The sequence below is a fragment of the Cryptomeria japonica genome, chromosome 11 (genome assembly GCF_030272615.1).
Source record: "Cryptomeria japonica chromosome 11, Sugi_1.0, whole genome shotgun sequence".
NCBI lineage: Eukaryota > Viridiplantae > Streptophyta > Pinopsida > Cupressales > Cupressaceae > Cryptomeria > Cryptomeria japonica.
In genome coordinates, this window is record NC_081415.1 from 562222608 (window position 1) to 562243500 (window position 20893).

Genomic DNA, 20893 nt, shown 5'->3' on the forward strand with positions numbered 1-20893 from the left:
CTTGATGATATTCTTCATGTCTTGAATTTCCTTGATGAGGTCTTGTTGTGGACTTTGATATTGATGAATTGTATTTGCCCCAAGAATTGGATGAACCAAAGAAGGTGCACCACCACCAATATATTGATATGATGAGGAGGTGGGAACGTTGGATGTGATGACCAATGTCGCTGGGGTTTGAGGGACAGTTGGTTGCGGTCCGCCAACTGTTGTGACGGGATTGAATACGGCTCGGATAAAATTTGCGACATTGTTAGGAGGAAGGGAAGTTGGTGGAATAGAAATATGTGGTTGAATAGGAGGTGGTATAGAAGTTTGTTGGAGAATAGATGAGATTGGATTTTATAGTGGTATGGATGGTAAGGAGGAAGAAGGTGGGATGGAGACCACGGTGGGAGGTACCACAGGTGGCATTGATTGAGCCTGGATGATTGATGGGGCTGCAATTGATTGAGTTTGAATAGTAGGTGCAGCACTTTGTGTGGGAGCGAGGTCTCCTTGTGGTTGTAGGGTGAGAGCGGATCTATTAAATTCAGGGGGAAGTTGAGCTCCATGTTCAAGGAGAGTTTTCAGAAGTGCAGTAAGATTGTGTTTAATAAACTTTTCCATCATCTCTTGGTTATAAGAATCCGCTAGGAAAGTTTGCACTTCCGGACAAAGTTCATCTTGGTTAACCATGTCAAGATTTTGACTTTGATCTTGATCGCTAGGTTGCCCACTTTGTGTATGATCTTGCGTGGGATCTTCATATAGGACACCAATGTCTGGCATGCCATATTGTTGTTTAGCCATCTTTTTCTTTTGGGATCGAGTTGCGACCATACACAATATTTGTGATGAAAAGACTTAGAAAAAATGTGATGAAAGGACTTAAGAAATTTGTGATGAAAGGATTTAAGAAATTTGAGGATGAAAGGATTTGAGAAATTTGTGATGAAAGGACTTGAGAAATTTGTGATGAAAGGATTTAAGAAATTTGAGGATGATTGATGAAGAAGGTATGGTAGTGATGGTTTAGAAGAAACTTGATAACTAGGTTGTCTTTGACATGAATACGACTTAGTGGAGGATCGATTCGAATGGCAAGTTGTATGAATGGATACGACCACCCTGATTTGGACGATAGTTGGTGTTTCAAAGGACAAATTTGAATGTTGATGGAGATGACGGACTCTCTTAGGCTTATGAAAAATGGGACGGACAGAGTTTTGACGCAATTTTGGACTTTGTGTGGGTACTGACTTGAACAATTGTTTGTGTCTTGACAAATATTTTTGCAAAGTGTTTGGGGATAGTGATGTGTTTTTAGTCTACTCTTGGCAAGTATGTATCAAACAAAACAAACATAGTGATCAAATGCATATTATATCAAAGACACTCATGCTCATATACAACATTCTTAAGGCTGGCAAGGACAATAGTCATTGAATCCCAATTGGTTTCCCATCTACGATTACCCAGAGCGGACACTTAGATGCTTGACCCCACTGGCTCCCCTCCACGACACTCACTTCTTGGGGCAGCCAAGCATCAATTCCCATGAAAACTCTTCACGGCGAACTTTGTGTCTCTACTAAGGGCCATAAGAATATGGGCCGCTTTAGAGGTCCGACCTCCTGCACCAATGACTAGAAGGTTTTTGGCCACTATGAACAAGGTGTTTAGTAAGTCTTCCTGTTAGGAGCTACCCTTCGAAGTTGTGCAAGCACAATTGAGGCCTATAGCCCAACGAAGCACCAAGAACTTAGTAGTCATGCAAGCATGATTGAGATCTCTAGGATCCTACTAAGTACCCAATGTGAGAGTGAACTCTCATATAGCCCCAACCATTAACCCTTTCGTAGTCAATGGCCTATTTATTATAGTGAGTTGGGAACCCCAGGTCCGGGTGTACTCACTTGGTTCGTTCCCCTCTTACCTTCTCAAAGAGAAAGTTGGGAGGGCAGGCCCACTAGAGGTAAACACACAATCAAACAAGAAAAGGTTGGAGGGTCTGGATTTCTGATCGTCTAGTAAGACGAAAGCATACTTTCCTACCTTTACGCTTTTCTTAAAGACACATAAGATAATGGTTCATTCCATTTTAATTAATAGCTAGGTGCCTAGTTTAAATAAATGCACAAGATTTGGTTGAATCAGCTAGGCAACCTGCAAAACAACTTGATTAGTAGTTTTGAAAAATGGAGTCTTCAACAAGCGTCCTGCAAAACAACTTGATTAGTAGTTTGAAAAAAAAATGGAGTCTTCAACAAGCGTCCTACAAAACAATTTGATTAGTTTGGAAAAATAGAGTCTTCAACAAGCATCCTGCAAAAAACAACAAAATGACAAAAATATAATTTTTTTTTATTTTTTGGGAATGAATAGAAAAACATGAGTAAAATTTTTTTTACTAATGACAAATGTGGATTTGAAGAAAGATGTGATGGGTAAATGGGGTTTGACTAGGTTTTTGCCACTTTCCAAGGGATAGGCAAGCAAAAAATGCGGATTTTGGAGAGATGAAGGAATGGAAAAATTTGTCCAAGAGGGACAAAGAAGCAAAAGTTGGAGATGGATAATATGAGAAAAATTTGGAGGTGATTGGATAAAAGGGGAAAGAGTTATGACAAACCCTAAAAATAGAGAAATATGGGATTTTGGGCTTCAAAAAGTGGATTTTTGGGATAAGGCCTCCGAGGAAGGAAATGTGAAAAATGGCAATGCGGAGAATCTAGTGAAGTTTGGAGGAAAGTGGAGTCGAGATAAAGAAACCTTAGATTTAACAAAGTAGATAGAAACCCTAGATTTAACAGAGTAGACAGAAACCCTAGATTTAACAGAGCAGAAAACCTAAATTTAATAGAATAAAAAAAAATGTCAAAGGTCCGGATTTCTGATTGTCTAGATAGACAAGAGCATAAATTTCTACTTTCACACTTTCCTGCGATCAGACATATTATCTTTAAATAGAGCAGATAACAGGAAATGAAAAAAAAGAAATGCAGACTATAGTTAGCGCCTAAAAATTTCAGACAGTTAACAAAGCAGACAGTAGCACTAAATAGATAGAAAAGTGTCAAAGGTCCGGACTTCTGATTGTCTAGATAGACAAGAGCATACTCTCCTATTTTCACACTTTCCTGCGATCAGAGCATACAGTCGCGCTAAACAGAATAGAAAAGTGAAAGGTCTAGATTTCTGATTGTCTATATAGACAAAAGCATACTCTCCTACTTTCACACAAATTATAAAAAAATAGAGCAGATAATAGAGAAAATAACAGATCAAATAACAGGAATTCAAATTCCCACAAAAACGCTCGCACTAATCGCAGAGCTATCGTGCTGAAACTGAAACTAAAACAGAAAAAGAACAGAAGCAAAAATGAAACATAAACATAAACAAAAAAGAAGTAGTTGCGCAGAAATACAGAGCCGCTATTCTAGAACTTGCAAAAAAGATTTTATTTTTTCTGCAGTCACGCTATTCTGGAACCTGCGTCTCACAACTCACAAAAACCTAAAAAAAATCATTAGTTCTTAGGGACGTGGGTCCCACTGGGCGTGCCAAAATGAAGAGGGGAAAACAGATTTGAAGGTCAAATGATCAAAACATAACAAAATAAACATGCAGAATGCTAAAATATCATTAAAAGACCATTTCACCTTGCTATTTTACCTTCTCCTTCGGATTGAGCTTGATGAAGTGAAGGCGCCCCTTGATAATGCTCCACTTGATGTGCTCCTTTGATTGTTGGATGTGGATGGCTCTCCAATGTTGTGCACAAATGGAATAGATTTGAAAAATGATAAGGATGAGATGATCAAGTTGCCAAGATGATTTCCTGGGCTCAAAAGGGCAGCATACACTTACTGGATTTCAAGATGTTTTGAATGAAGGGATGGAGCCCTATTTTATAGGAAGAGGAGAGGAAAACGGATGGCTAGGATGAATTTGAGATGAAGGGCTAAGATTTACTTGTGAGCTCACACAAGGTCCAAGAGAGGGTGTGGAGACCAAGAAATATGCCTTAAAGGCATTTCGTACCTCCACACTCCACAAGGTGCATTGGAGGAATTAAAAATTCTCCAAAAAAGGATATTATGGGGATTGGAGGAATAAAAAAAGAATTAAAAATTCCTTGGGAGAGGGAATGCCTGGAGGAATGTGAGATTTCGAAAATCTTACATTCACCTAGGAAAAGAGTATTTAAAAGCTAGTGGCTGGATGAAAAAGACAAAGAGTTGACTTTGTCGTTAATCATGATGATTAACCATTAACGACTCATTAGGAGAGGGATTAGAGGAAATGTTAGGTGGGATTAATATTTGTAGGAGAATTTGACTAGGAGAGAGAATGAGTGGAGGGAATAAAAAATTAGAAGAATAATGTTAAGTGAATTTAGGGAGTTTCTAGAAGAATTTATTAGGTTAATGATGAATTAAGAAGATGATTTGTAGGAATCATGTAGGTTAACTGATTAATTGAAATTAATTAGCTAAGAGGAAGATTTGTGAGGATTTGATTTTTTAGAAGAATAAAGAAAGGGATTGATTTATTAAATAAATCAATCACATGCTATAGTGACAATATTAATTATATTTAGTTAATATTGAGAGGAATTTGAATTAACATAATTAATTAATTGATTATGCGAGGAATTAAAAATAATTAAAATAATTATTTTTAAGTGTCTACAGCCGCTCTCACAGGGAGGTTAGCTAAATGGTTTATGAGACTAAGTGAGTTTGACATTCAATACACATAACAACGAGCCATCACAGGACAAACGATTACAGATCAACTGGCAGAAGCACCTTTAACAAATGAAAATCCACTACAAGTGAAATTTCTAGATACAGATGTACTCACTATCACACCCAAACAATGGACCCTATACTTTGATGGATCTTATACCCAACATGGATCAGGTGTTGGCATCTTGTTTGTCACTCCGGAAGGACACACAATTCCAAGATCCTACAAATTAATGTTCTCCTGCACCAATAATATTGTCGAGTATGAAACCTTAGTCACTGATATCAAAATAGTTGTGGAATGGAGAATCACATAATTGAAAGTCTATGGAGATTCTCAATTAGTCATTAATCAGGTCAACAATGATTATCAAACAAAGGATTACAAGTTGATTACCTACAAACGCATGGTGGATGATTTCAAGAAGTATTTTATGAACCTCACCTTCGAGCAGATTCCAAGGTTGGATAACATAGCAGCTGGTGCAATGCCACTATCGCCTCGCTCCTACAACTTCCAGATAAACAAAATTGTTATGAATTCCTGGTGGAGCAATTATTTTCCCCAGCCTATGACAATTTAGAATCCCAAGTTATCCATGCCTTGATGGGTTCTGATTCCCCTCTTTACGGGAAAATTCATGATTATCTCAAAGACAATACCCTCTCGCTTGACTTATCTTGTAACCAAAAAAGAAGCTTTGTCCGACAAGAAGCCCGCTACACCTTAAACACTGACACACTTTATCATCGAGGTCTTGATGGTACTCTTCTTCGATGCCTCAATCATAACCAATCTGAATCCGCCTTACATGAGCTTCACGAAGGTATTTGTGGTACGCATTCAAGTGGTCCTACTCTTGCTAAGAAACTCCTAAGGATGGGATATTATTGGCCGACAATGGAGAAAGAGTCCTATCAGTTTGCTAGGAAATGTTCTAAGTGCCAAATTCATGGCAACCTCATACATGCACCAACGCAAGAGTTGCCACCATTCACCACATCATGGCCTTTCTGTCAATGGGGACTTGATCTAGTGGGAAAAATCCATCCTTCCTCGTCAAATGGGCACAAGTTCATCATCACGGCCACTAAGTAATTCAACAAATGGATTGAAGTAGTTCCATTGACTACAGTGACTGGCAAACAAATTGCTTCCTTCATCTTGAATTATCTCATCTGTCGGTACGGTATCCCTAGCTCCATTATCACAGATAATGGAAGACCTTTTAAAAATCAAGATGTCCAAGATCTTTGTGAGTGATTCCATATCCAACATCGCTTTTTGACACCTTATTATCCACAAGGGAATGGTCAAGCAGATGCCTCAAACAAAAAAATTCTGAAAATCCTCAAGAAAATTGTAAATGATGCTGGTAAAGATTGGCATGTGCAACTTAATCCTGCACTTTGGGCCTACAGAACAAGTATCTGCACACCTATAGGAGCTACACCATATTCATTGTTATATGGATCATAAGCTATTTTACCTATTGAGGTAGAGATTCCGCCACTCCGGGCATCCTTGAAAGGCCTCATTCCAGATGAGGAATATCGAGTCAATAGGTTATAAGAGCTAGAGTTGCTTGATAAACATCGCCAATGTGCCTTTGATCATCTCAAAGCATATCAACAAAGAATGTGCAGAAGCTATAATCATAAGGTCATCCCAAGGGCTTTCAAAATCAGTGATCTGTTTCTAAAAGAAAATCCCAGAAATCAGCAAGCTTGGAAAAAGAAGGGGAAATTTGAACCTAATTGGTTGGGACCCTTTGTCATCATATCAACCTATAGATCAGGAGCATATCAATTATCAAATTCAAAAGGGGACATGCTCGACGAGCCAACCAACAACATCCATCTGAAGAAGTTCTACACTTGAGTCGTCCAATGCACGGATCAAGCAAAAAAGCAAAAAAAAAAAAGTATCAAAAATCGTCACTATGGTGAAAACTTGGCAAACAGGCACCTTGTGACACAAAAAAATCAAAAAAGTGAAAAATAAATCAAAAAATGCAATAAAAACAAGTGGTGGAAACCTGGCAATAGGCGTTATTTGTGAGAGAACAACTCCTTTATCTATCGGTACTCGCATCATATCTTTACTCCATCTGATCTAAGCCCATAGCCATTGTATAACACTTATACACACAACATTATCCTGGACATACTTAGCATAGTCATTGTCCTTGATTCTCTAAACAATTATCCATATCATATCCCACCATGGCTTGGTGATCAATGTATATATCCACATCGACAAGTGTCCATAACTGGGGGCAGAATTCATCTCGCTTTAGCATTCAGACAACAAACAAGGATCACAACATACTAAGGAAACCATTGTCAAAACTACTCATCGAACTAGAAAACATGATCATTATCCAACTACAAATGCAACACACGCAGGATGGATGATATTTTTTGAATTATGATTTGTTTACATTTGGCATAAATTTCTGGCTATTTGTATCTTGATTTCCGAATCATTAGATCTCCTGAGCTACTCAGGGATGCATTGAGCTAGAGAAGCAACAAAGGAATCTGATATTTTCTTGGGTTTTCTGTCTGTGAGGCGATCATTCGTATGGTGTAAATTTGTTTCAAGACATGATTGGAAACATATCATTGAAGATATTTTGCATTTTGCACATACAAATGGTGACTCTTGTATGTTTTACGCAAGCAACACTCAGGTCATCTTGGTTCAATTATACCTCGACGCTTGTGCCATCTTGCAATATCAAAAATCATGTAAGTTATACTCATGTCATCATGGTTTAATTATACCATGATGCTTGTATTAACTTTCAACATATCAAAAGCTCAATGATGACAAAAAGAGCACAAACAAAGTGAATAACATGGATGACAACGACAAGATTACAATGATCATTTAGTGGCATTTCATACTCAGTTGCATTCATTTAGAGTTGCATTTATACATCTCATATCATTATCATTATCATTTACATCTCATTTTCAAGATACATCTCATCATCATCATCTAGTCGCATTCATCATTGCATCTCTCGCATGCATATCTATCGCATCATCATGGAATCTTTCTTCACTTTCATATTTTCATCATTCATCCAACTCTCATCTATCATGTCTTATACAGGATGTATCTTTCCTGAAACCAAATATTTTGATTGTCTTATACAGGATATATCGTTCCTGAAATCAGATGTTTTGATCATCGTTGTCTTATATAGGAGGTGTCATTCCTGAAACCAAACTTGATCTCAATCTTATCAATTCTATCAATCCATTTCATCTAATCTATTCTATCATGTCTTATACAGGATGTATCTTTCCTTAAACTAGACGTTTTGATCATGTCTTATACAGGATATATCGTTCCTGAAACCAAAGGTTTTGATCATGTCATATATAGGATATATTGTTCCTGAAACCAGAGGTTTTGATCATCTTTGTCTTATACAGAAGGTGTCATTCCTGAAACCAGACTTGATCTCAATCTTATCAATCCAATCAATCTAATCAATCTTGTCAAACCCATGCATGTCATCAACTATCCACTCTTCTATCTTTCAAATAGCTTTATTCTTCTTTTTGAGAGATCATTCATGCCTTTATTGCACGAATGATCTCCTGAGAGGGCATTATCATATCGGCTTCATATCGAATCGACATCATCATTAGTCTCATATCGACACCAGCTTCATATCAAATCAATTCTTTTATATCTGGGGCATCATATCGAATCTCGACATCAATTTCATATCAGTCTCATATCAACTTTTCATATCAAATCAATTCTTCGTATCTGGGGCATCATGTCGAATCTCCATATCAATTTCATATCAGTCTCATATCAACATCGGCTTCATATCAACTTTTCATATCAAATCAATTCTTCATATCTGGGGCATCATATCGACAACTTTGGCAACATCATCATATCGAAAAAAATTGATAGCATATCCAACGATTTTGTTTGAATCAACATGTGCACACACATCACTTCAAAGAGGGGCAAAATGTAGACGTATAAATCTGACCACTTTCTTAAATAAATATTTAATATTTATTTTAACCCCATCCCTCCTATTAATTAAATCCTATTTAATTAATTTCTTTTTATTTTAACCCCATCCCTCCTATTAATTAAATCCTATTTGATTAAATAAATTATTCAATTTATTTAATTAAATTCACGTAAACCTTTTCTAGCCTTTAATTAAATAAATCACTTTATTTAATTAATTCCCCTTTCTTCCTTTTAATTTAATTTACATTTAATTAAATTGACCCTTGCATATAAATAAATCTAATTTATTGATAAAAATCCCTCCACTTGTATTTATGCAAGTTGCATCTATTTTAGTTGAAATAAAGCAATTTTATTTTAATTAAAATTCTTTTTCTCCCACTTGCATTTTCCTACATCTCCCACTTGCCTCCTAAACCTCTTCTAGAGCCTTCTAGATTCTTCTAAACTATCTTAATTGGCCTAATCAACTCCTACATCATGTCCTTTCCCTAAATTTGAGGAAGTCACTTCTCAAATTTGGAGGAAAGTCTTCTAAATGCCTTTAAGGCTATACTTCTTCAACAAGCTAACTTGTTGAGTTCCCCCAAATTTGGAAGGAGTCTTACAAATTTGTCCCCAAAGTCTTTTAAACCATTAATGGTTAAATCAACCTTCCCCTCATGGTTAGAGACTTTCTCTCTAACTTAACCCTCATCTAACGCAAGGGTCTTCTCAAGAACCCATGGCTTTAACCTTGATTATCCTATTAACCCTTGGGTAAAAGCATACTTGTTAGTCATCATTCCCATTGAACAAATGTGAACAAGTGTATGCAACTAATTTTAGCATGTAGAAGTCCAAGTCCAATCCAAGCCATTGCCTTCTCATAGATTAACTCCTACCAACTTAAATAGTAACTTCTAAGTTGATTGATTGAACCCTATGACCAAAGGGTCTAATGTAACTCTCAAGTGCTCCATGTGGGTGCAATAATATTTCTTACAAAAATGCTAGTCCACATAATAGCCCCTTATCTAGTATTTTTAACAACATAAGATCAATGACACATAGTAGACAACTAATAGTAAAATCTTAAGATTTCATTCAAGTGAAATGCTATTGCTTAAATGAGCAAATTATTTCATAATATAATATTAAATAATTCACCTATATCTAGGACTTGCAAGACTTGCAACATCTAATCCCTCTACAATTGAATCCAATGCATTGTTGATGATACATCATAACTATTATTGCCATTTTTTCTTTCAACTGAAAGTAAATTCTCAATATAAATTATTTAAATTTTTTTAAATAAAATAGTTTTATTTATTCTTTAGAGAAAAGCTAAAAAGAAAAAAATGTTATGAGTGCCAACATTAAACTCTTAATTTTAGAAAAGCTCCTAAAATTATTATAAGGACACCAACATTAAACGCTTTGTTTAAGTAGAAGCTCATAAAAAATTATTAACAAGAGAACCAATATGAAACTCTTATAATACTCACAAATCAAACAAACATAAAAATCTAATCTCATAATTATTTTTATTCACTTGTAATTAGTTTAGCCTTGCTGTTTTTCTTTCTTTTTCTTACAGTCACAATTTACTCGTGTCTTTTTTGCTTTATCTCCTTATTTGTAATTCTTGTACTTTGTTCAGTTAAAAACATTATTTTATTTTCCAAGATTAGGGCACCTGGACTGAAAAAGGATGTTTTGCTTGTTCATGAAGATCCCAAACTTTATTGGCCAAAAATGTTATTTTTAGGGCGGGCAGGTATTACAGGTAGCAATGGCGATGGAGTAGAGAAGTCTCCTCCCCATTTGCAGGCATTAAATATGTAAATTCAATAATTTTTTACACCGAATTCATGGCCGAACCATGCGGCATGAAGGAATCTGTGCCACAAATCTATGTTATATTTGGTAAAATGGCAGCTCACAATGACGCCACAATTCTTCATGAGATGCACGAAAACCTTTTATAGCCAAGATTTAATATAAAAGAATCCATTATTATAAACTTCTACAGCTCGAAAACCAGTCCACTCCCGTGTTTTCTTGCTTTAATGTTTTTTTTATGTTCTCTATAAAATGCGTTGGCTGCAAGACATGCTCAGCTATACTATCAATAATGCTTAGATAATTGTTCTTGAATGCTTTGGTACCGCCATTTGTATTTGCAGAGCAAAAGGGATATTCCATCCACCTCACAAATAACATACCCCACGGGTTGTTTGACATTTAATCCAATCATTAGACAGATTACAAACAGATAGAACAAAATTATTATTTATGATTTAAAATTCAAAAGCTTGTACAAACACGGCCTTTAAATAATCCAATAAATTTAAATAATGTTGGAAGCTACCTAACCTGATACAAATGAGAATCCAATGGCGACTGCGCTACCGACAGGTTTTATTGTAGAGGCTCAAAACCTAACTATGTACTAACAATCTACATACTGCTGAATCTTTTCTTCCCTGGCAAAATTAATTAAGAAAGAACAATATACAGACAGTTTACACGGCCTCCCAGCTCCAAATCTTACTTGATATCAAACGAATAAGAATTCCAAATTTAAATCTATACAAAATCGCTACCTACTGACACCCAATGAGGTGCCCAACAGATTACCTATCGTACTAAAAATCGGAACAAGCAGCCACTGAATTCAAATGATGCTTCAGAAAGACCCCACATTGGCACTGTAATTTCTGCGATTGACACAGGCCATGCGATTTTTTTTGTTTTCTTTTGTTACAGACCAGAAGAAATTGTAACAATTTTTAGGCAGTTTTCACTTTCGATCTGTAAAGAATCTTCTTTCTCTTAGAGGAAGTGTTGTCGACAGTGAGGGCTACCTTCCCGGGCTCTCCAATTTTAAACGACTGTCGGACGGGCTCTTCATTGGGGGCAAATTTCCGGGCCTTCTGAATGATTACAGTGTAACCAGATTCTGCGCTGGGAACAAACTCTGCTCCATAGCTCACCTCCCAGCCAGATACGACCAAATCCCAAACCAATGTGCTTCCCACCTAAAACATGCAGAATCCAATAATAAATGGCCATACCAGAACGGCAGCTATAAATAGAGGCAGAGAAATGAATAGATTAACCTACCTCGGTGGTTGGAATCTCGACAATGTGCTTGGTTCCTGCTTTAACGATCTGCTCTGAAACGCCGCCGTCGGCAGCGTTAAATTCCTCATCATTTTCTCGGCTGAGCCCTCCATACTGTACCGGTACATGTTCCGGCGATATGTACCTGTACCAATACAAGCATTTATAATATATGACGATTAACAGTACCACTGAACATGATATTTCAACAGCAAAAGCAGAAAAGGGCAAAGCAAAAATACTTGAACAGGGTCTCCGACACCCTGGCGGCCCTGGCGACCACAAATTTGCTCTTTGTCCGCTGCGTAACAAAGGGAGATATCATGGTATTCAATGCCAAGTACCACCACGGAACATTAATGAATACCTGCCACAGAAACATTCGTCACGTCATATAACCGTGCTAACCATTTCCCCCAGAAGGACAAGCAAAACACTGTCAAATCATTCAAATCGATAAAACTACTGAAAATTACTAGGTATTTATTATTAACCTTTTTGGCAACGAATTCAGGGTAATTGTCCTGCAGGAGGGCAACGGCTTTCTTTGTGGCCTGGCGGTGCTCCCATTTTCCGAGACCGGGCGAGTTCTTGAAATCCGTAATCTGCACCATGGAATTGATCCCGCCAGGACTGAAGCTCAGTTGGCGGATGCCCTTTTCTAGAAACTGAACCCTCCACCGCAGAAACTTATCCCGCTTTACATCATCTCCAAAGGTCTTATTATAAAGCTCCTTGTCCTCAAAAACGCCATAGAAATTGTAGCACACAGGGTGCCCTTCTTTGTCGAATCCATGCATGTAAGCCACACCGTCCAATTCGTTGCCAAACTCCTCTTCCAAAATGGAATCCGCCCCGAACTTTTTGCGCCAGAGGATAGTGTTCTTCAGCATGGTGAAGGCATCCGAGACCTTGAAATCCCTAGCACGGAGAAATTTCAGAAGTACCACATCGGTGCGCTCATCGCCTTTGCTCGGCAGCAAAGGAACGCCCCAAAGGTACACCTCCTCTGCAATTACCGCTTCTTCGGCCGCCGGCTCAACTTCGGCCGGAGGGATTTCTCCCTCTGGCACAGGCTTTACTTCATCACCTGCCTCAGGCACAGGCTTTACTTCCTCCCCTGCCTCGGCCGGCCTAACTTCCTCCCCCGCTTCGGCCGGCTTTACTTCTTCCTCCGCCTCTGCTATCTTTACTTCTGCGACCTCCACAGCCGGCTTTGGCTCTTCGGTCTCCACGGCCGCGGCGGGTGCCTCAGGAGCAGGGGGGATCTCCGTCTCGGCTGAAACTTTCGTTTCAGAAACCTCCTCTGCAACAGATGTTTCAGCAGTCACGATCTTCACTTCTTCCTTGGGCTCCTCGGCGGCTTCACCTTTACTCTCGGCCGCCGTTTCTTCCTTTGGAGGAGGCTCAACAAATTCATTGTTTTTAATGGCTTCCTCCACCCGGACTTTCAGTTCCTGCAGGGCTTTCTTCTCAGGCTCCTTCAAATCGGCCACAAAGTTGCTCTCCTCCTTGAACGAAGCAAACTGTAAACTAGTATCTTTAGGAGCCTCAGCCGCCACTGCAGTTTTCACCTCCTCAGCTGGTTCCTCCGTCACAGCGGCCTCAACAACAACAACTTCTTCTGTTACAGGAGCAGGGTCAGGGACAGGGAGGGTAACTGGAGCACTCTCCGCAGTGGCAGCCATGGATTTTCTTACTTCGATCGAGCAAAGAAACCCTCACGAATGATTTAGAAAAAGACTAAAAAAGATTTATGATTACGCAGATCCAAAATGGACAATCCAATACAATACAATCCTAACCCGGGAATAAGGCCTTCTCTTTGGAGGGTAGGTATGTATCGTATTTGAACTGGGGGCAAATGAGAGCTTAAATGGGAGTTAAGAGAAGCGTTTCATTCCGAGTTGTCTAATGGAATAAACAGCTAATGGGATTTTCCAGCGATGCTGCCAACAAGGCAAAGCGCTTCAGGCGGCCAAATCATATCCTGGCCGCGATTTTCCGAGCCCGAGGGAATCCCCACCGTCCGATGACTGAACCCCCGTTTCCGCCCTTGGCCGGCTTATTCTTGTTGATTGTCTCCGTTTCCGTCGTTTCACAGATGGCTTACCGGAAACCTCCAAATTGATATATGTGCAAAATCCAAAGGATACTAAAATACATACATACGTGTGTATGGATTTATGATTGTTTAGGGCGTTGCGCTCGACACTATGTCGTAACGGAGAATAAAAATTAAATGATTTGCGGGCGCATTGAGAGTTATGTTTTCACCGGGATAAGTAATACAACTAGTAAAAAATTTCTTGAAGAGCCCCCATTTTGGCCGACGAGAGAGTGAAAATGATACTTTAGTGGTTAGGGTTTTCTTTTGGGGTTGAGGATTTAATAGTTGAATTTAATGCCTTTCAAAATCGTTTTTTTTTTTTTTGGTAGTAATTTATTTGGCAAGTCTGTATTTATAATTTAAATTTCAGGTTCACATTATCAAATATATGTCACATCAGCATCCTTTTTATTGAGGCATCCTAAATGACCTCCAAAAATTAGATCAATGGTTGTGCAGTGAGTCATGTTGGGTTGGTGCATTGATGTGGCATCACATGATTTGTTCCTTTTTAGATCTAAGGAATACATATCATCAACACTAACAACTTTAAAGTCTTTTTATTGAGGTGTCCTAAATGGTCCCCCAAAAAATTAGATCCATAGTTGTGTAGTGAGTCATGTTTTATTGGCACATTGATGTGGCATCACATGATTTGTTGCTTTTTAGATCTAAGGAATACATTTCATTCAACTATGAAGATTTTCGTCAATATTGACAACTTTAAAGTCTTCCAATACTAGTGCTTTACTACGAGATATCAATTTAGAACTAGTTTATTTATTTTGAAAATTATTTTATTTTATTGTTGAATTATATTTACTACATACAAAGACACAAATTTCATTGTATCTACATTTTTTATATAAAACAGGGCTTTTATTTTTATATGTATTTTATTTTTACTTCTGAAAAAGCCAATTTTCAATTTCAAAAAATCATGTTTTATTGGCCCATTGATGTGGCATCACATGATTTGTTGCTTTTTAGATCTAAAGAATACATTTCATTCCACTATGAAGATTCTCATCAATATTGACAACTTTAAAGTTTTCCAATACTAGTGCTTTAATACTACTATAGATATCTTGAATACATATATTTAAAGAAATGCATAGAGATATCAATTTAGAACTAGTTTATGTTTTTTGAAAATTATTTTATTTTATTGTTGAATTATATTTACTACATACAAAGACACAAATTTCATTGTATCTACATTTTTTCTTATATAAAACAAGGCTTTTATTTTTATATGTATTTTATTTTTACTTTTAAAAAAGTCAATTTTCAATTTCAAAAAATTTATTTTTATATTTCAAACTTCATATTGTTAATGAACTTTTTTTTTTACTCCATAACATGCCACATAAATTGCAAAAATTTCTATTAAATCCAAATTCAATATAGTGTAACGGGTCTGCACTTTGGTCAAGTCAGGACGACCTACATTGATTTTTGAGCACGGACAAAATAGGTCCTATGGTGGGGTTTATTTTATTTCCGCATCGGACTTTACTCTTTTGGGGCCGACACCGACATGACCGTTGGAGCGGATTATTTGGGTCCAGGCAATTAGGTCGGATAGGTCCTGACCTATGCAGGTCAACATCATAATTATCCGAAATGGGTCATTTGGGTCTAGGCAGTTAGGTCAAATAGGACTTGACCTATGCGGAAATAGGTCTGAGGCTATCCTTTATAAAAGGGAGGCACCACTTATTCTTTCAACAACAAGTCAGAATCAAGGAAAGCATTCAAAGGCATCTGATTAAGTTTGGGAGCGAAGTAGTTCGGCGGCGAGACTTGGAGCAGAGGAGCGAACTTGGTTCTCTTGTTGTTTTGTGGGTATGTGAGGCTACTTTCTTATGAGCTAGGGGCTCCATTGTATTCTAATCTATGTCAAGTATGCTTTGACAAGGATCAAACTATCTGGGGGCGATTTGTATTCTTCAATACATCATCATATCCTTGTATTATATCATTTTGCATATAATAAAAGAATATGGGCAACTCGCCCCACCCATATCTTGGTCTATGTTTTGTTCTGTCTAATTTTACATTGGGACTGATCTATTCTGTAGCGCATTCCACATAGGCGCATTGGTGAGGCATAGGCCGAGGTCCTGTTTCATGAGGCAACTCTACTTGCGAATCGGTCAAGATCGTCGGTGTCGCGTGGGTTCTTCCCAAATCCCGTGACAGTTGGTATCAGAGCAAATTGAGAGTTGGTCTAACTCTTGACTGGGCAAACAGATCTGTGAACTGAACAGTAACATAGGTGATGCAGACAACCAGTTCAACGCGAAGACTTAGCTACCTCTGGAAGCAGGTAGGGTTGCTAAGGCAACTTCGAAGTCGAAGGATCCGAAGCACAGAGATTGGCTGCAAGACCATGAGACTCGACTCGAGGCGTTGGAACAATCCAACATGGAGGAAAGGTTGGAAGAGCGTTGGGCCGAAGAGTGGTCTAAGCTGACTGATCAGGTCAATACTTAGAAGGATAAAGTCTATTTCCTCAAAGAGGATAAACAAATTTATCATTCGTTGTTGCAAGGAGGTAGTCAGGCTTCTAAGGCAACTCAAATCGACGTCTATAATAGTGATCGCGACGACTAGGCATTGGATAACTTCTTCTGGGATGTGGGGGAGTATCTGTCATGTGCACCGAAACTAACTGATGAGTCCCAGGTCAAGGAGATTGCAACTTGCTTGATTGGGAGTGCGAAGCTTTGGTGGCAAACTCATCAGATGGATGAACGTGCTAGTAAACCTGTGAGATCGATCAAGTCTTGGGCAGAATTGAAGGCAGCACTGCATGATCAGTTCAAGCCAGGGAACTTGGATTGGATCATTTGATCCCGCTTCGACAAGTTGAAGCATACAGGAACAATCTACAAGAATGTGAAGGTGTTCTAGGTGCTGGATCTAGAGTGCTCAAAGTTGAATGATTTTGAAAAATTGTTCCTTTGTACCAAAGGCTTGCAACCTTGGGTGAAAATGAATTGAGGCATCAAAAGGTGTAGACTCTTGTCGAAGCTATTACCATTGCGGATGGACTGTTCGATTATAGGGGCGACCCAGCCAAAGGCTTTGGAGGTGCCCGAACTGAGAACTACAAGAAGCAGTTTCATCGCAATGACAAGAAGGGAGGTGCCCCTTCGAACCAGAATGGTGATCAAAAGGGCAAGAAGGCTAAGAAGCCTTATGAAGGAAACAACTTCAAGAAGAAGGATCAGGACCCTACTGAAAAGAAGAAAGACTGTGATCCAGGTTGTTTCATCTATGGAAAAGATGATCACTGGGCGTGAAGTTGTCTAGATGGAGTAGGATCAATGCACTGCTAGTTGAGGAGAAGAAGATGCCCGGGATGAGCACTTTGCAGCTCCTCAACTCGATGCACAACTCCATAGACATGAATGTTGTCGATAAGTATGAGCTTTGCTATGTTGAGGCATTCTTTGGGGAAAAGAAAGTAATGGCGATGGTCGATTCAGGGATGACCCACAATTATATATTAGTCGGTCGAGCCAAGAAGCTTGGCTTGAAGATGGAACCTACTATGTCCCATTTCAAAGTTGTTACAACACCTACATAGAAGGTAAGCGGCGAGATCCAGAAGGAAGTCATCCTAATCGGATCCTGGCAGGGTGTCTTCGACATGGTTGCCATCAAGATGAATGTGTTTGATCTCATCCTTGGACAGGAGTTCCTAAGGACTGTTATAGCATCAGTGGTGTCGCACATGGGTTGTGTTTTGATACTTGATCTGGGTAGACCTTGTATGATCCCCACGGTGAAGTGCAAGGAATCGGATTGGGTACTCAATGCACTGAGTGCGAAGCAAGTTTGTAGGAGTGATCAGGATGATCTGTTCTTGGCTACATTACTTGGATACTGGGATGAAGGGGAGCCGTCCACAAGCTCTAACTCCTCAGCCATTAAAGATGTTTTGTTGGAGGACGCGGATGTCATGCCTGACAAGCTTCTTGTTGTTTTGCCAGCATGGAGACATCTAGATCACAGGATCAAGCTAGAAGCTGGAGCAAGACTACCTGCCAAGGCTCCTTATCGTCTCTCAAGACTTGAGATGGTCGAGTTAAGGAAACAGTTGGTAGAACTCGTTGAGGCAAGGTACTTGTGTCCATCCAGATCTCCGTATGCAGCTCTAGTTTCGTTTCAATGCAAGAAGGAAGGGACACTACGGTTGTGTGTTGACTACAGGGCGTTGAACAAGCTGACAATCAAGAATAAGTACCCACTACCCCTCATAGCGGATAGCTTTGACCACTTAGTGGGTGCAAGAGTGTTCAGTAAGCTGGACCTGAGACAAGGCTACTATCAGATCCAGATTGCACCAGACGACGAAGAGAAGACAACCATAACAACCAAGTATGGGAGTTATGAATTCTTGGTTATGCCTTTCGGTCTGACTAACGCACTTGCTACGTATAACACTTTGATGAATTATGTGTTTAGGTCATTGTTGGATAAGTGCGTAGTGGTGTATCTAGATGATATACTTGTGTACAACCAAGATTTAGATAAGCACAAGGAACACCTCAGGGAAGTGTTCAAACTGCTCAAGATGCATGAACTCTATGCGAAGAAGGAAAAGTGTGCATTTGCACAAGAGGAAGTGTCGCTCCTTGGCCATATTGTTGGACGTGGTCAGATTCTTCCAGATCTGAAGAAGCTACAAGCTATTCGAGATTGGGAGCCACTTCATAATGTTCACAAGGTGAGGTAGTTCCTTGGCCTAGCCAACTACTACAGGAAGTTTGTTGTAGGCTATTCCAGGATCGCAAGTCCCCCCATTGATTTGCAGAAGAAGGATAGAAGTTGGAAATGGGGGGAGAAGCAACAGAGTGCATTTGATTCATTGAAGGAGAAGTTGACTGAGGAGCCAGACCTAACCTTGCCGGAAGTGGACTCTTTTGGAGTTTTGGATGAGACTAATTCACTTGCTCTAAGTCTATGGAAGGCTAAGAGCCTGGGCAACAATGGGGTGCTTACTGCAGGATGGATTGGAGATCCACAAGAAGGTGATTCCCCTTATAACACCTACATTGCCACCATTCAGTTTAGGCGACTAAGAGGTGGCTCAGTATGCTTGCATTTGGATTTCAGAATTGAACACCATTTTCGAACTCAACGGATATCTTCTCGGAGCAAGACATCTTTGACAAGTCAGAGCAGAATGGATCAATATCCTTGAGATATTTGATGATCCTTGGTTACAGCGATGAGGCTTGGACTGGAAGATGTTATAATGCCTTAACCCTTTTGTCAAGCTACTCAGAAACCATTGGACGGTGAGATTGGACAAAACAGCAGCATGCAGCATCAGAACCAATATTCGGTAGGCTTGCAAAATTGGCTAAGTTGCTTTCACATGAGTTCGTGAGTAAGTCTGGGTGCTCTTTTCCAGACTTAACAGAACATTATGAGTCAATCTGTTTGAACGATGTGATGATCATTTCAGGCAGGGAAATGGTCGATCCGATCCAACATGAGGCAGGTGCCAGTTTGAGGTTGAACACCCTACGAATAATGGAGCAAGAAGTTCAAGTCAACAACAAGGGTTCTATGATTGCTCGACTTGAAGATGCAGATGAGGGCAAGTCCGGGACTTCGCCGCATAATGCAATTCAAGCCAACACACCTCCAAAACCTCATGCAAGCTCCATTGCATTTAGGCGACTTGGTGATGGTTCAACCCAACTCTGTGTTGATACCTTCCAGGATTATATTGGGTTCAATGATGAACTGCACGTAGACAAAATCTTGGAGAATTGGGACCAGCACGGGTTCACCCGTCATGGAGAATTGATGAACCTGGGAGACAACTCAGATGTGTCTGACTTGGAGAGATGCAAAAGGACTTCTGAAATCATGGCGATTTGTTCACAAGCTGTCGATCATTGGACATGGGATGATCACAAGCTTATGCCTTATGAGCCACTAAGGGACAAACTTGTTTGCTTGGCAGAGACTGTGCCAAGGGAGGAAGTAATCCGACCTGAAGATGATGGCGAGTCTGAGCTCCTTCGTGGAAGGAGTTCCCCTTCACAGAGTTAGGCATTCAGTCGTGGTTCCTCCCAGGTGCAGAGCAGGCTTGCACTGGCATCGAGGGTGTTGCCACTAGTTTGGTGGGGGAGGATGTAACGGGTCTGCATTTTGGTTGAGTCAGGCTGACCCGCATTGATCTTTGAGCACAAACAAAATAGGTCCTATGGTGGGGTTTATTTTATTTCTGTATTGGAGTTTACTCTTTTGGGGTCGACACTGACATGACCATTGGAGTGGATTATTTGGGTCCAAGCAGTTAGGTCGGATAGGTCCTGACCTATGCGGGCCGACATCATAATTATCCAAAAACGAGTCATTTGGGTCCAGGCAGTTAGGTCAGATAGGACCTGACCTATGCGAAAATAGGTCTGAGGCCATCCTCTATAAAAGGGAGGCACCGCTCATTCTTTCAACAACAAGTCAGAATCAAGGAAAGCATTCGAAGGCATCCGATTAAGTTCGGGAGCGAAGTAGTTTAGCGGCAAGACTTGGAGCAGAGGAGCGAACTTGGTTCTTCTACTGCTTTGTGGGTCTGTGAGGCTACTTTCTTATGAGCCAGGGGCTCCATTGTATTTCATTCTATGTCAAGTCTGCCTTGACAAGGATCGAACTATCTAGGGGCGATCTATATTCTTCAATACAACATCCTATCCTTGTATTGTATCATTTTGCATATAATAAAGGAATCTGGGCAACTTGCCCCACCCATAGCTTGGTTTGTGTTTTGTTATGTGTAATTTTGCATTGGGATTGATTTGTTTTGTAGTGCATTCCGCATAGGCACATTGGTGAGGCATAGACCAAGGTCCTATTTCGTGAGGCAACTCTGCTTGCGAATTGGTC

General features: G+C 39.5%; 1 protein-coding gene across 1 annotated transcript; it reads right to left on the reverse strand.

Moving 5' to 3' along the window:
* Positions 1-11018: 11018 nt before the first annotated feature.
* LOC131080102 (patellin-4) lies at positions 11019-13775 on the reverse strand. The gene is made up of 4 exons (XM_058018197.2): positions 12363-13775; positions 12111-12235; positions 11869-12013; positions 11019-11783 (listed from the first exon to the last, which is right to left on the reverse strand). The coding sequence occupies exons 1-4, from the start codon at positions 13554-13556 to the stop codon at positions 11535-11537; spliced, it is 1713 nt and encodes a 570-aa protein (XP_057874180.2). The 5' UTR covers positions 13557-13775; the 3' UTR covers positions 11019-11534.
* Positions 13776-20893: the final 7118 nt, after the last annotated feature.